A 16,669-nucleotide genomic window follows, 5' to 3' on the forward strand; every position below is an offset into this window, starting at 1 on the left:
GAAATGTTGAGGGTTCATAATAGATGTATATATGAAATATTTATGGGATATATGAGATGTTTTGATAAGGCACACAATGTGAAATAAGCAGATTGCAATTTTAAACAGGGTGGTATTTTCGTCAGGGTTCTCTAGACAGACAGATCTAATAGGAGATACATATGTATATGAAAGTTTATTTTATTTATTTATTTATTTTTCAAGATGGAGTCTCGCTCTGTTGCCCAGGCTGGAGTGCAGTGGCACCATCTCGGCTCACTGCAAGCTCTATCTCCCGAGTTTACACCATTCTCCTGCCTCAGCCTCCAGAGTAGCTGGGACTACAGGCGCCCGCCACCACGCCTGTCTAATTTTTTGTATTTTTAGTAGAGACGGGGTTTCACCATGTTAGCCAGGATGGTCTCGATCTCCTGACCTCGTGATCCACCCATCTCGGCCTCCCAAAGTGCTGAGATTACAGGCGTGAGCCACCGCACCCAGCCAAAAAGTTTATTAAGGATTATTAACTCACACAATCACAAGGTCCCACAATGGGCTATCCACAAGCTGAAGAGCAAGGAAGCCAGTCCAAGCCCCAAAGCAGAAGAACTTGGAGTCCGATGTTCAAGGGCAGGAAGCATCCAGCATGGGAGGAAGATGTAGGCTGGGAGGCTAAGCCAGTCTAGCCTTTTCACATTTTTCTGCCTGCTTTATATTTGCTGGCAGCTGGTTAGAAGGTGCCCACCCAGATTAAGGGTGGGTCCACCTTCCCCAGCCCACTGACTCAAATGTTAATCTCCTTTGGCAACACCCTCACAGATACACCCAGGATCAATACTTTGCATCCTTCAATCCAATCAAGTTGACACTCAGTATTAGCCATCACTGGGGGTCAAAGTAGGTCTCATTGAGCAAAGACTTGAAGGATATCTGGAGGAAAAGTTTCAGGAAGAGGGAAGAGCAGTGCAACAGCAGGTCTGCTGGGGTGAGTTCAGGAGTGCCTTCCTTGGTTGTCTACTCAGCCATCTTGCTCCCGGACATTTATTAGGAGGAAGACCTATTGGTTTTTGTTAACCAGGGAGAACGTATCAGCTTGTGTTTAAAACAAAGAAGCTTCAGAATTTCTGCCTTCGGTGCAGTGAACGTTATGTATCAGGTACTGTTCTACCTGCTAGAGGTACAAAGATGAAGGCAGAGAACTGCCTTTCAGCAGCACTCCTGTGGGAGAGGAAGACCATAACTGTGGCCTAGGTGTGTGGGGGGTGAGTGAGGGGAGATGTGAGCTGGAGGTGGCTGTGTACTATCTAAGGGAACACAAATTTCCAAGGTGACATCTGGAGCTACCGAGGGGAGGGGAAGGGATTGGGGATATATGGGGTCAGCGGGACATAAATGGCAGTTTAAAAACACTAGATGATGCAATCATCTAGAGAGAATAGGAGAAGGTTTTGGATGAGCCCTGGGAGAACCACATGTCAGGATGGGGGTGAAGGATGAAGTTATTTTGGCAGCTGTGTATCAGCCTGTCATACAACTCAGGTGACCTCACACGTGAGCACAATTTTGTAGAATCGCAGTATCACACATGTATCTTTGCTTTCAGAGTTTTTTGGAGACATTAACTCGTTTAAACCTCAAAAAAACCCTAGGAGGTAAGAGGCAGTTATTACCTCTGGCAGATAAGGAAGCTAAGGTACAGGGAGGTTAAGTCAGTTGCCCAAGGTCACATAGCTAGTAAGGGCAGGGGCAGGATATGGACCCAGGGAGCCTGGCTCTGTAGTCTGTGCTCTGAACCGCTACTCTCTGCTGCCTCTCCACGCACGTAAGACTCGCATGGCTACTTACATAAAGCATCTCAATTCCAGGAGCTCACGGACTTGTGTACATGCAGGGCCTAAGTTGCCGACACCTTGTATACACCACTAGCCTTCCTCCAGATGGTCTCATATGGTCTCAGTGTCTCAGTTTCACTGATGCCCATCACCTCACACACTCAACCTGGAGTGCTACGTATTACTTTGTTCTTTGGCATTCTGATAGCCTTGCACACTCAGAACCTCATACACATCCATAATGTCACCTCCATGAGATCTCAGGCACTCACCCCACTGTGCACACACTGCCCTGCAACACATGATTTGTGTGTGTGTGTGTGTGTGTGTGTGTGTGTGAGAGAGAGACAAGGTCTCAGTCTGTAGCCCAGGTTGGAGTGCAGTGGCACAATCATGGCTCACTGCAGCCTCAACCTCCAGGGCTCAGGTGATCCTCCCACCTCAGCCTCTCTAGTAACTGGGACTACAGGTGCATGCCACCACACCTGGCTAATGTTTTTGTAGAGAGAGGTTTCACCATGTTGCCCAGGTTGTTCTTGAACTCCTGAGCTCAAGCAATCCACCCGCCTCTGTCTCCCAAAGTGCTGAGATTACAGGCATGAGCCACCTTCCCCCGCTTCATGATCTTATATAATCACAAGACACCGATATGCATACCCACAAGTGTCTTGTACACACGATCTTGCACAAATACACACACAAACCCATGCTCTCCAACATTCACACTACTATGTCAACTCACTGGCTTATCCGTTCACGACTTGTGACCCTGCCGTGTTCCCACCAACATAAATATTCCCACCATCGTGCAAGCTTCTCCTGGCTCACCCACTCGTGTTATTGCACACTCTAGCAGACTCAAACACTCATAGCACTGTGCACTCTGACCCTCAGACGGCCGTGCGCCTCTTGGTCCCACCCCGCCTTGCCCACTCCTGCCCTTGCCCTCCCAGGCCACCGTGCACATGCGGGGATCCGTCGTTCTGCCTACTGACGCGCCCTCTCCTCGCCCGCAGGGACGTACCAAGGCCAGTTCACCAATGGCATGCGCCACGGCTACGGAGTGCGCCAGAGCGTGCCCTACGGGATGGCCGTGGTGGTGCGCTCGCCGCTGCGCACGTCGCTGTCGTCCCTGCGCAGCGAGCACAGCAACGGCACGGTGGCCCCGGACTCGCCAGCCTCGCCGGCCTCCGACGGCCCCGCGCTGCCCTCGCCCGCCATCCCGCGCGGCGGCTTCGCGCTCAGCCTCCTGGCCAATCCCGAGGCGGCTGCGCGGGCGCCCAAGGGCGGCGGCCTCTTCCAGCGGGGCGCGCTGCTGGGCAAGCTGCGGCGCGCAGAGTCGCGCACGTCCCTGGGCAGCCAGCGCAGCCGTGTCAGCTTCCTTAAGAGCGACCTCAGCTCGGGCGCCAGCGACGCCGCGTCTACCACCAGCCTGGGAGAGGCCGCCGAGGGCGCCGACGAGGCCACACCCTTCGAGGCCGACATCGACGCCACCACCACCGAAACCTACATGGGCGAGTGGAAGAACGACAAGCGCTCGGGCTTTGGCGTGAGCGAACGCTCCAGCGGCCTCCGCTACGAGGGCGAGTGGCTAGACAACCTGCGCCACGGCTATGGCTGCACCACGCTGCCCGACGGCCACCGCGAGGAGGGCAAGTACCGCCACAACGTGCTGGTCAAGGGCACCAAGCGCCGCATGCTGCAGCTCAAGAGCAACAAGGTTCGCCAGAAAGTGGAGCACAGTGTGGAGGGCGCCCAGCGCGCCGCTGCCATCGCGCGCCAGAAGGCCGAGATTGCCGCCTCCAGGTAGGACAGCGGTGGGGGTGGAGAGGGGTCGCCTCCCGTCGGGGAAGGGGGTCTTGGGGCAGGGCAACCTAGGAGGCCCTGTCTCCAAGCCCGATTCTGCTTCTTTTACCCCCATCACCTTCAGGGAGTTAATTGGAGGCGCTTCGGGAGCTGATGGCTCCTGTTCACTCACCCATCCATCCATCCATCCATCCCTCAGCTACACCCAGCCCCTCCGCTGACTTAACCCTACCACTCACCCAACCTTTCTAATATCCACCCGAACAACCATCTCTCCAGTTATCCACTCCATTCCCCTACCCATTCTACTTCCTGTTTACCCAGCCAGTCATCCAGTCATCCATCTATCCATACAACCTCGCAGTCAACCACCTAGACATCCACCCAATTCCTTCATTGACTAACTTCTCTAACACTCACTGAACAACCCCTCCACCCACACAACCACCTCCAGTCCCCCGTCACACCTGAACATCCACCTGGACAACAGCCTAACGTCTACCTAAACAACCACCCATTCACTCAAAAATTTACTCATCTATTCCATCCAACCTACTCAATTTTTCATCCTTTTACCTACTCAACCAGCTAATCACCATCCATCCATTAACTCAGCCACCCATCCAACTACCCAGATGCCCATTCAAACATATAGATACCCTTTCAATCCACACACCTGTCTCCTCACCCACCAATCACCTGCATTCACTCAGCTGCTTCCAGCTCCCTGGCCACCCATCTTAACATCCAGCCACTCATCCATTCACTCAAGTACTTCCATTTATCCACCCAGCGACACTTTTGTCCATTAGAGCAACCTCCACTCCTGCCCATCCACCCGGTCATCCAACCATCCAGCCAGCCACCTCTATCACTCAACCAAACTTCTATTCATTCACCTCCCTCCACCTATCCATCTGCCCATGCATCCATCCACCCTCCCATCTACTAAACACCCACCCTATCATCTACATTCAAACCCCTTTAAGTCTTCTCATTGTACTTCAGATAAAGTTCTAATGTTGTCTCCAAACATTTATGGCACCTACTAGGTACAAGACAATTTTAAGTGGTTCACAAATACTGACTCACTCAGTCCCTTTAACAACCTTATGATAGGTACTATGTTTATTTCTGTTTTGCAGATGAGCTAAGTGAAGCTCAGAGAGATAAGGTGACTTGTCCAAAATCACCCAGTTAGTGAGTGGCCTTTTATAATCAGGTTCCCACCCTCCTACCCAGCCTTATTTCTTATCATTCTTTCCCTGAGCCTGGATATTTCTCCCCTCTATGCTAGTTCTTCCTTCTTTAGTTCCTCTTGTCACAGAGATTTTGTTCATACTGGTTCCTTTGCCACCCACTTAACCTCTACTCCTCCTTCAGAGCTCAGGTCAAGCCCGACTCCCTTAGAGAGCTGATGAGGTCCATCGCCAGCCGCCGTTCTGTCCTTAGAGTGCATCACAGATGCAGCTTTACATGACTTACATGATTTGTTTTTAACCCACCGCTTAAATAGGATTCTGTATGTGCCAGTCACTCTTCTGAGGTCTTTACCTATATTAACTCATTTAATCTTACAAGGTCCTGGAGAGGTAGATACTATTCTTATTCTCATTTTACAAATCTGGAGCGAGCTGCAGGGACAGCAGCAGTGTGGTCTGGCAGGAGGGTGGTAAAAGGCACTCACCTGTCCTGGGACTCTAGCAGTTCTCCTGGGGATGTAAATGGCCTGGGCCAGAGACTGGGCACATGGTCTTCAGAGTTAAGCAGGCCTATGGCCAAATCCTGGCCCTGCCATTTTTTAGCTCATTGACCTGGGCAGATCAGTGGCCTGTCTGAGTGTCAGTTTCTCCATCTGTGGCACCACCATTTCTTAGTTGTATGTCCTTGGCCAGATCCATTTTCTTCTCTAATCTCAATGATCTCATCTATAAAGACAAGTTGGTCTAAGGGTTAGGAAAGACAGTACAGGTCAGGTGGCTCACAATCCTCTTGTGGGGTGAGTTCCCTGGGAAGCAGACTTTGAGATGAAGATTAACATGCAGGAAATGTATAGGGAGCACTCTCAGGATCAACACTGTGGGGAGGGGAAGAAGGCCGGACTGGGCGGTGGGAGACACTGGGTTGCAATGCAGTCTCAGGAAAGCCTCAGCCAACCGTAAGGGATGCTCTGCAGTGGAGATGACCTTCACAGTCATCCCAAGTTGGGATGAGGGAGCTGGATCTTTTATACTCTCCGCATTTGTATGCAGGCTACCCTCCAGAAGGAGGCTTGACTGGGGCTGGACAGCTCTCTTCAGCCAAGGGCAATCCCTGGAGAGGGCTGACAGCTGGCAACTCTCTGAGTAGCTGGGAGTGGGAAAAATAAGTCCGTCAGCCCTGAAGGGGAGTCTGGGCAGCCCATCACAGTCACCACCACAGTGCTGGACACCAGACATGGCTTCATAAATATGACTCGTCATTGTCATCATACTATGAATTCATTTTACATATGTGGAAACTGAGGCCCAGGGAACGAATGTAACATGCCCAAGACTACCTGGCAAGCAAGTGGGAGAACCCAGATGTCAGCCTCTAGCTTTCTGATTCAAAAACTTTAACTAGCACGTCTTGCTAATGCTAAACTTTGTAACCTTCACACTGCTATAAAGGTGTGAGCAGTTGGCATCACTAAAAGGGACAGAAGGTATGGGTGATTTTCTGAAAACTTCTTGGTTAGAGGACTATAGTTTGAATGTTTATCCCCTCCAAAACTCATGTTGAAATTTAATTGTCATTGTAACATTCAGATGTGGGACTTTTGAGAGGTGATTAGTTCTGAGACTAATCTTTGAGAGGTAATTCATCCTCATGAGTGGAATTAAATCCCTTATAAAAGGGTGAGTTTGACCCCTTTTTGTCTCTTGGCACTCCCACCTTCTGCTGTGTGAGGATCCAGCCTTCCTCCCCTCTGGAGAATGTAGTGTGCAAGGTGCCATCTTGGAGGAAGATAAGGGCCTCACCAGACACTGAACCCATTGGTGCCTTGACCTTAGAATTCCCCTACAAATGACCCAGTCCCAGGCATCCTGTTAAAGTGGCACGAATGGTCTAAGACGGGCAGGACCAGGCTTATGACCAGGTGTTCATATAATTTATTGTCTAAACCTGAACACTTCTATGAGTAAAAGGGAGCGCTTTTTAAAAATAAAACTTTCAGGTGGGGATAATTTTAGATTTACAGAAAAGTTCCAAAAAGAATACAAAGAGTTCCCATACACTCTACCCATTTTCCCCTATTGTTAACTTCTTACGTTATCATAATACATTTGTCAAAACCAACATGGCACGTTACTCTTCACTGAACTCCAGACTTTGTTTGCGTTTCACTAGTTTTTCCATGAATGTCTTCTTCCTGCTTCAGGATTTCATGAAGGATCATACACTGCATTTAGTTGTCAGGTCTCCTTGGTTCCCTTTGGTCTGTGATAGTTTCTCATTCTTTGCTTTTTTTGTGTGTCCTTGACTGTTGTTGTTGTTTTCTTTTTTTTTTTGAGGCAGGATCTCGCTGTGTTGCCCAGGCTGTAGTGCAGTGGCGTCATCTTGGCTCACTGAAACCTCTGTCTCCTGAGGTTCAAGTGATTCTTGTGCCTCAGTCACCAAAGTAGCTGGGACCACAGGTGTGCACCACCACACCTGGTTAATTTTTGTATTTTTAATAGAGATGGGGTCTTGCCATGTTGGCCAGGCTGTTCTCGAACTCCTGGCCTCCAGTGATCCTCCTGCTTTGGCCTTCCAAAGTGCTCGTATTACAGGTGTGAGCCAGCACGCCCAGCCCAACAGTTTTGAGGAGTACTGGTGAGATAGTTGGTAGAGTGTCCCTCATTTTGGGTTTGTCTGATATGTTTCTCATAAACTGAAGATGTTAACTTTGATCACTTGGCTAAGGTGGGTCGGCCAGATTTCTCTGATGTACAGTTACTATTTCCTCTTTTCCTGCTCCATCCTTTGGAATTCAGACACTCAGTGTAGCCCACACTCAAGAGGGAGAAGGGTCTGGAATTCAGCTGAACCTTTTGGAGGGGGAAATATCTACCTATGTTATTTAAAATTCTTCTGTATGGAAGATTTGCTCCTTCTTCCAAAGGGAACATTTTAAATAATTACACTAAATGTATCTGGTTATGACAAGTGTAAGCCCAGACTGTCCTGGGCCACCCTGGGCCACTTAGGCAGAGCACAGCAGGAAGGAGCTTAGGTTCTTGATTCAGAAGGCCATGAATTGGAACTCCAGCTCTTCTGAAGAGCTGTGTGACCTTGCCCAAGCTGCTTTACCACTCTGACCCTGGGATCCTCTTTCCTCAGGGTGGTTAGAAGGAGTAGGTGAGCTAATGCCTGTAAAATGCTTGGCACAGGGCAGCCAGCAGTAAAGACAATCATTGCTACGATCTAACAACATTTGATTTCAAAGGTGAGGAAGTGGAGGTTTGGGGAGAAGGAGGGATGCCCCCTTATTTTCCTTGCCCTCCTGGTCCTTCCTGCCAATGCCTGTGCCCCTGCTTGTGGAGGTTTCCAGCTCCCGCTGAGAAGGCTGCCAGGCCCACAGCCGGGAAGTGAGCTGGGGACTGAGAAGTTGGGATCCAGCCTCTTGCATGCAGTGCTGCTGTGGGATTGGATTCCTTGTGTGTCTGAGGCAGGAGTCCTGCGTGCCCATGGAGATGTTGCCATGGGTGGTGGGGGTGGCTGCCTGGATGGGTTTCAAGCTCAGACCGAATTTCCAATTAAGGGAATTTTGGGGTCAGGCGGAAAAGCAGGATTGTGGCCATCTTCCTCAGGGACTCTCCCCATCCCTGGGGCTTAGTGAGTAATCTGGCTATGGAGAGACAGAAAGCGTCCCCAGCAGCCACAGCCTCTTCACACCCAGGCAGGCCCGGGCTTTCTCTCCATTGTGGCTTCCAGCTCCTCCCTCCGGGCTGATGTGGAACTCGTCAGCCCAGAGGCTACAATCAGACCATTTTTCCTAAGAGAAGGGAGAAAGATGAGACAGCTGTTCCCTGTAAAATGAGCTATGGATTGAGAAAGATTCTTGACCTGGGCTGTCCAGTATGGTAGCCACTCACCACACGTGGCTGCTGGGCACTTGGAATGTGGCTGGTCCAAGTGGAGATGCGCTGTAAATGTGAAACATCCTGGATTTCAAATACTTAGTGTGAAAAGAATGTAAAGTAACCTATTAATGATTTTTAAAATATTGATTACATATTGAAATGGTTACATTTTAGATACATCGGGTTTGACAAAATACATTATTAAAATTAATTGCACTGTTTCTTTTTACTTTTTTGAATGTGGCCACTAGAACATTTAAAATTATATATGTGATGCGTGTTATATTTTTATTGAACAGTGTTGCTGTAGACCCATTCAGGGCCCTCAGAGTAGTCCCAAGCCTGTCACTGAGCAGTTGGGGAGACTGAGGTGCAGAAAGGGATCTAGATATACTCATAGCCACAAAGCGATCAAGAGGGAACTAGATTTATGTCTTCTGATTTTGTAGCTAAGAACTCTTTTGTGATACCTTTTAAGGTCATAGATACTGGATTGTGGAGGGAAGCTGGTATGTTTGGGGAGGCGCCTAAAGTTTTCAGGTTGTCATGCCAACACCCTGATAAATGCCTGTTTTCTGGAAGGAGCACAGGGAGTGTGAAGAGTAAGGCTTAGACTCAGCCCCTTAGACCTCAAATTTCTAATTTCTAAAATTTCTAATTTCTAAAAGACCCACCTCGAAGAGTTTTCACAAGGTTAAAGCAGAGCCTCTAAACGAAGGTTATATACACACGTCACAGGGCTGACAAGTAGGAAGCAGTCTGTAAGCATCAGCTGCCATTGCTGTTGCCTGGTCTTGCTGTTGTACCCCCGTGGCAGAGGCAGGGCATGGCCCGGAGTTCTCAGCTGTCCTAGGGTGTGAGGTTTGGAGCATCTCAGGTTTTGTACCAGGGTGGCATCTGTCTGTCTTCTATCCCCTCAGCCCCTGACCTCCATCTTCTCCCCATGCTGGCTCTGGAAACTCCGAAGCTGATCATAGCTGAGAGTTGGTTTTTTGAGTTGCTGGGAGCTGAATTTCTCTGGTGAGCAGGAACCCATGTGGTCCATGGGCAGTGGCATTGGATGGACCTAGGTTTGAATCTGGCTTCAGCCTCTTATACATTGTGTGACCTTAGGCAAGGTACCTCATCCCTCTGGGCTCACTTTCCTCTTTAATCAAATGGGAATTATATTACCTCCTCCCTGAAAGTAGTGCTGCAGAGAGTAAAAGAAATAGCTCATGTAAAGGGCCGGTGCTTGGAAAGCATGCAAGGAAGTGTAAGCTGTTATTATCAATCCTGTATCATCTGCACTGACCGAAGAATGAAATTTCCCCAAGGGAAGGCCCTGTCTTCTCTCTCGGTCCCTACAATGGTGCTTCCCAAATGTTCATCTTCTGCCCGGTCCCAGTTTTTGTTACATTCACACACCATCTCTACTTACTGTCTTAATCTTCATCTTCGAATCAACTTATTTAAAAAATACGTAAGTACATTTATTGAAAAGGAAGACTTTCTAATCACTGTTGAAAATGTGAAAGCAATATCACAGGAAGTTCTGAAAACAGAACAATGCTATTCAAGTTCCACGTCAAGCTATTGATGTCCAAAGGCACTTAGCCTAAAGTTTGTTTTCTTTTTGTTTAAAAGAGAAATTGGCAAGAGATTGACCGGTATGAAAGAGCCATAGGCACCTAAAGAGGCCTTTTCCTTAACTAATGAGCAGAATGGATCTGGTGTCACTTCAGGCTGTGACTCTGCACCGCCAACACTCATTTCCACGCCATGGGGGACACAGGTCACTGGAGGGAAGAGGGCCTGACACTGGACTAGGCCTCAGGGAGGGTCTTGGTAATTGCCCATCTTTGAGTCTGCTTATTTAATTTTTATTTAATGTGCATTCATCTAGTCCTTATTTCTGGGAGCCGGGCATGATTTTAAGTACCTTACATGTGTTAACTTTTTATTCCCCCTTTTTTTGTGGAGAACAAGGTCTTGCTATATTGCCCAGGCAGGTCTCACACTCTTGGGCTCAAGCTATCTTCCTGCCTTAGCCTCCCTAAGAGCTGGGATTACAGGTGTGGGCTACCGTGCCTAGTGGGGATATATTAATTTATTTAATCCTTAAAAACAACGCTGTGAGGAAGGACTGTTATTCTCATTTTACAGATGAAAAAACTGAGGCACAGACAGGTTGTTTCTCAAACAGGTTGCACAGCTGAGTCATGGCAGAGCTGGGAGTTGAAGCCAGGTGACCTGGTTCTAGAATGCTCTTAACCACGATCTGACCTTCAGTTGGTTTTCCTTCACAAACTTTAATAAGCACTTACCCTGTGCCAGCTTGTGCCAGGGCGCTGGGCACCCAGTGGTGAATCAGTGTGGGCAGCGTCCTCTGGGGACTCCCATGTTGAGGGCGAAGCCACGCAGGGATTGGACAGTCGGTGGTGGAGGAGGGGGAGGAAGGAACTGAAATTGATGGGGTCCAAGGGAAAGAGCAACTAGCAGTCCCAAGGAGGTCTGGAAAAGCCCCCTGCAGGGGCCACCTCTGGTTGGGAGTCTGCCAGGTGGAAAAGAGAGAGAGAAAGGTCGTTCCAGGTAGAGGAACTAGCATGTGCAAAGACATGAAGGTAGGAATGTGCATGGTGTATTTTGGGAGCAATGAGTCATCCAGAATGCTGGAGTGGGTGGGGAAAGATTAGAGATGAGGCTGAGAAGGCAGCCTAGGGCCAGGTTAGGACGAGCTTTGAATGCCTGGTGGAGTGAGGGTCTGACGTTACAAGCTAAAAGGTTCCAGGGGCCAGGCAGGCCGCAGGCTTGTGTCTTACTGACTAAAGGGTGGTGGGACCATGGGAGCCGGGTCTCCTCGGTCTCTGCAAGCCTCCTTGGGTAGAGCTGCCTCTTCCAGGATGCCCTGGAGAAACATGAATTCAATCTTAGCACAACTCTTGATTTTTCTTTCTCTTTGTTTTTTTTTTTTTTTGAGACAGAGTCTTGCTGTGTCACCCAGGCTGGAATGCAATGGCGTGATCTTGGCTCACTGCAACCTCTGCCTCCCAGGTTCAAGCGATTCTCCTGCCTCAGCTTCCCGAGTAGCTGGCATTACAGGCATGTGCCACCACGCCCCACTAATTTTTGTATTTTTAGTAGAGGAGGGGTTTCTCCATTTTGGCCAGGCTGGTCTCGAACCCCTGACCTCAGGTGATCCACATTCCTCAACCTCCCACAGTGCTGGGATTACAGGCATGAGCCACTGTGCCCAGCCAACTCTTGATTTTCCAAGACAAACTAGATGTTTGCATTTTGTTATAAAAATTTCCATTTTTGACTTTTTATTATGGGAAAATATGAAGCATATATATAAATAGAGAGATACAGTGAACATGCATGTACCCATTAACTGGATTTAATAATTGTTAGTAATTTTTCCATATTTACTTTATCTTTTTGTTTTGTTTTGTTTTAGAGATAGGGTCTCACTTTGTTGCCCAGGCTGGAGTGCAATGTTGTCATGTCAGCTCACTGCAGCCTCCACCACCCAGGCTCAAGTGATCCTCCCACCTCAGCCTCCCAAGTGGGACTACAGGTGCATACCACTACAACTGGCTAATTTTAAAAAAAATTTTATTTGTAAAGATGAGGTCTCGCTATGTTGCCCAGGCTGGTCTTGAACTCTTGGCCTCAAGTGATCCACCCATCTAGGCCTCCCAAATTGCTGGGATTACAGGCACGAGCCACCACCCCTGGCCTGTATTTGTCTTTTTGTTGTTATTCATTGACTAGACTCTCAATTCTGTTCCAATGATCTGTATACATCCATCCTTATGCCAGAGGCTGGTCTTGATTACTGTAGCTTTGTACTAAGTTTCGAAGTTGGGAAATGTGAGTCCTCTAACTTTGTTCTTCTTTTTTAAGATTATCTTGGATATTCTGAGTTCCTTTCATTTCTATATGGATTTTAGCATCAACTTGTCAATTTCTGCAGGGGAAAAAAAGGCCGCTGGGATTTTGTTAAACCTGTAGGTCAACTGGGGGAATATTATCCTTTTAACAATTTTAAGTCTGCCAATCCATGAACATGGAGCACTTTTCAATTTATTTAAGTCTTTAACTTTTTCCAGTGATGCTTTGTAGCTTTCAGTGTACAATTTTATACTTATTTTGCTAGATTTCTTTCTTTTTGCTGCTACTTTAAGTAGAATTGTTTTTAAATTTTATTTTCAGATTGGGAGCTGTGTCCTAAATCTCTTAGTCTAGAACCATCCTTCTCATTTTTTTGATGACATGACATCTTCTGTATTTGTTGGGCTGATTCCTTATGGTGCTGTTTAACTTGCTTCTCTCTTTCCTGTACTTCCTGTAAGTTCTGTCTCAAATGGATTCAGATTAGATTTTTCTGGCATGAAAACTTAATAAATAGTTCTGTATACTTCATCTTGTATCACATCAGGGGGCATGTAATGTCTGGTTAATATGACATCTTCCAATTTTTTTTTTTTTTTTTGAGACAGAGTCTTGCTCTGTTGCCCAGGCTGGAGTGCAGTGGCATGATCTCGGCTCACTGCAACCTCCGCCTCCCAGGTTCAAGCAATTCTCATGCCTCAGCCTCCCCAGTAGCTGGAATTAAAGGCATGCGCCACCACTCCTAGCTAGTTTTTGTATTTTTAGACAGGCTGGTCTCAAACTCCTGACCTCGAGTGATCCACTGCTTCAGCCTCCCAAAGTGCTGGGATTACAGGCGTGAACCACCGTGCCCTGCACGAAATCTTCCAGTTCTTAAGTACTTTGCATAACAAATTGGAGGACTTGATTTAGGAGCAGGGGTTGCCGGGAAGAGGGGAGAAGGAGGTGGTGAAGGAGAGGGCAGGGTCACAGGCAGTGGGATGGAGCAGCAGGGAAACGGGGAGAGAGGCCTAGCACATCTGTCACTAAACCCCAGAGCCCTCAAATCCATGCAGGAAAACTCACCAACGTGTGGCTATGTACATGCACATGCACACATACACGACAAATATGCAGGTGGACAAATCATATATGTGTGCTACATGCTACCCTGCCCCGCTTTGTGAGTGGGTAGCCACGAGAGCTGGGAGTGGCCTGCTCAAATGTGTATGACCACACCTGGACCATGGCTCTTGTAGCGAGAGTATGGCAAGGGCTAGGCTGTAGGCTGGGCATCAATGAGGAGGCTGCTGCAGGGATCTGGGGAGATGGTGGAGACCTGAAATGTGGCAGAACCACTGGGGTGGGAAGAGAGGGCCTGATGGCACCATCAGGTGGCTGGGCTTGGGCTTCTAGAATCCTGGGGCACGATTAGTCAAATTGTCCTTCTTGTTTTTTTTTTTTTTAATAGGAGGAGGGAGAATGTTGATTTTTTAATTGGAGGAAGGAGAGTGTTGAGGTGGCAGTCTGCCCGGTGTTGAATCAGGGGGCTTGCAGGTGTTGAGAGAGACCCACCTTTTAGATTATGGGGGAGAAGGGAGGGGAAATACCCAGAGCCCACACACAGAGAAGGGTGGTAACGAAGCCAAGGCCACATGGCAGCTCAGATCGCCTTCGCCCAATACAGTCCCCCTTTCGGCATCCAGGACGTTGTCAGCAGGTGGGAAAGAAACAAAGAACTCTTTGTTTCCTTTCCTTGTTCCCTCACCACACTCCCTTTCCTCTTCGTTCGGGGAAGGCCATTGTGTCAGAAACACAGGCAGGCACTTAGAGCAGAAGGAGCACTGGAACGGGAGTCAGGAGACCTGGGGGCTGACCCAGCCTCAGAATCCATTTCCAGTCACGCCTCAGCCTCAGCTGTCTTGAGGAATCCCAGGAGATCTGGGATAATAATGGCCAACACTATTGGATGACATTCACTGAGGACTTAATATGTGGTGGCCACTAAGTGCTCAGCTAAATTAACTCATCTAATGCTAACTTACGCATATAGAGAGGTTTTTTTGTTTGTTTGCTTTTGTTGTTGCTGTTGTTTGAGAGAAGGTCTCACTCTGTCACCAAGGCTGGAGTGCAGTGGTGTGATCTTGGCTCACCAAAACCTCTGCCTCCCAGGTTCAAGCAATTCTCCTGCCTCAGCCTCCCGAGTAGCTGGGAATACAGGTGCGCATCACTACTGCCGGCTAATTTTTGTATTTTTAGTAGAAACAGGGTTTCACCATGTTGGCCAGGCTGGTCTTGAACTCCTGACCTCAAATGATCCACCCACCTCAGCCTCCCTAAGTGCTGGGATTACAGACATGAGCCACCATGCTCAGCCCTTGTTTTGTTTTTAACATGCCTTAAGTCACACAGCCAGTAAGCGACAGAGCTGAGATTCTGGACCCAAGTCTGTGTTCCAAGCCACCAGCCTATGCTGCCACTTCAGATACAGTGAGTTCTTTCTCTTTCCTTTTTTCTTTTCTTACATTGTTCTAAACAACATATCTGTCGTTAAAATCCAAGGAAGGTCATACACATACAAAATAAAAAAGTAATAAACCCCTTGTTCTACTTCCACCCTGGTTGCACCTCTGAAGTGACCGGTGTTTACAATTTGCTTATAGAATTCTTCCAGTTACCTATTCTGGTTTTGTTTGTTTTTGTGTTTCATAACTAGGACTACCTACATCATGTTCTGTAACTTGCGTTTTTGATGTAATATGTTTTGAGATCTTTTTACGTTATGCACATAGATTTATCTTACTCGCTTTAGCAGCTGTATGCTCGTCCGTAGTGTGGAGGTACCATGATTCATTTAACCAGATCTCTTTTGATGGAGATTGAAACCATTTCCTGTTTTCTTGATCATAAGTGAGGCTGCAGTGGACAGCCTTGGACCAATATCCTTGCTCACTGGGCTGGTTAAAGGAATGGCCCAGCCAGGCGATGTATCCCGACAGGGACATTCAAGCAGCACTGGAATACATTGGGAATATAATGGCGATTCATGTGGGCCTTTGCAAGGGACTGACCCCTGACATTTACTGTCAAAATGTCAATTTGGTCAATTTGGTTCCTCCTGACAGGGGCCATAGTATCCCTGCATGAATTCAGCAAAAATCCAGCCAACCCCATCCAGTGTCTCACCCCACCCCTCCAGTATATCTTCAACAAACATTTAAAGAATAATCATTGCAAGGGAGATGCAGTTTATGGGTTATGGGTTAAATTCCTGAAAAGAGAATTTGGGGGTCAAAAAGAATGTGCATTTTAATTATTATGAGAACCCAAGTTAACATCCAAAAGGGTTGCACTCAATTTATAACCCCCCTAACAGTGTACACGAGTGCAGTCTTCCTCACACCCTTGCCGCCGGCGCTATGTGCTGTCAGTCTTTTGCATCTTTGCCAAACTGTTTAAAGAAAATCTGGTGTTCCGTGAACCCAGTGGCCACCTTCAACACTCCTCCAAACAACTGCCCATATCCACAGAGGCTATGTCTGTCCTTTTTCTCAGTGTCTCTGGCTCGCCTCCTGAGATGTCTGGATAGGTAGGAGGTTCCATTAAGCGAGACTGAATTCCCTGAGGATGGGCTTGAAGTGTTGGAAAGGCCCCCGGCCCGGACTTCTGCCCTTCACCACATCCCTCCTTTGTGAATGACCAGATGGACAAAATCCCTGTGTGCCCAGAAACTGAGGTGCAGTAGTGAATGGAATTTCCTGAGTTGTCAGAGCCGGATTCTCGAGACATAACACGAGGCAGCTGTGACTCCAAGGCTGAGTGGTCTAGGGAGAGAGAGGAGCTTGCCTGGGTCTCTGGCAGCAGGCAGATGTTAGAACAATGGTGACCATGCATTTGGGGGAACCAGGCCTTCCAAGCTTGGAGTGTAGAGAACTAGAGAAAAGACCCAGCATGCTCCCTTCAGTCCCCAGAAAAAGCTGGTCAGAGCTGGAAGGTGCCTTAGGGAAGAGGAGGCCCGATGTGCTCATTTCACAGATGAAGAAACTGAGGCCTCCCAGGAGGCAGAGACCCAGCTAGCGTTGTGCAGGGAGTCCCGGTCAGAGCAGAGAG

At 48.2% G+C, this 16,669-nt stretch overlaps 1 protein-coding gene across 1 annotated transcript in view; it reads left to right on the forward strand.

The window, feature by feature from the left end:
* JPH2 (junctophilin 2) overlaps positions 1 to 16,669 on the forward strand; it is a 79,473-nt gene that overhangs the window by 28,729 nt on the left and 34,075 nt on the right. Inside the window, exon 2 of the mRNA XM_025399053.1 lies at positions 2,828 to 3,617. Coding sequence (XP_025254838.1) covers positions 2,828 to 3,617 — 790 coding nt within the window. The remainder of the gene's footprint in view (positions 1 to 2,827; positions 3,618 to 16,669) is intronic.

This window comes from Theropithecus gelada, chromosome 10 (genome assembly GCF_003255815.1).
Source record: "Theropithecus gelada isolate Dixy chromosome 10, Tgel_1.0, whole genome shotgun sequence".
Taxonomy (NCBI): Eukaryota; Metazoa; Chordata; class Mammalia; order Primates; family Cercopithecidae; genus Theropithecus; species Theropithecus gelada.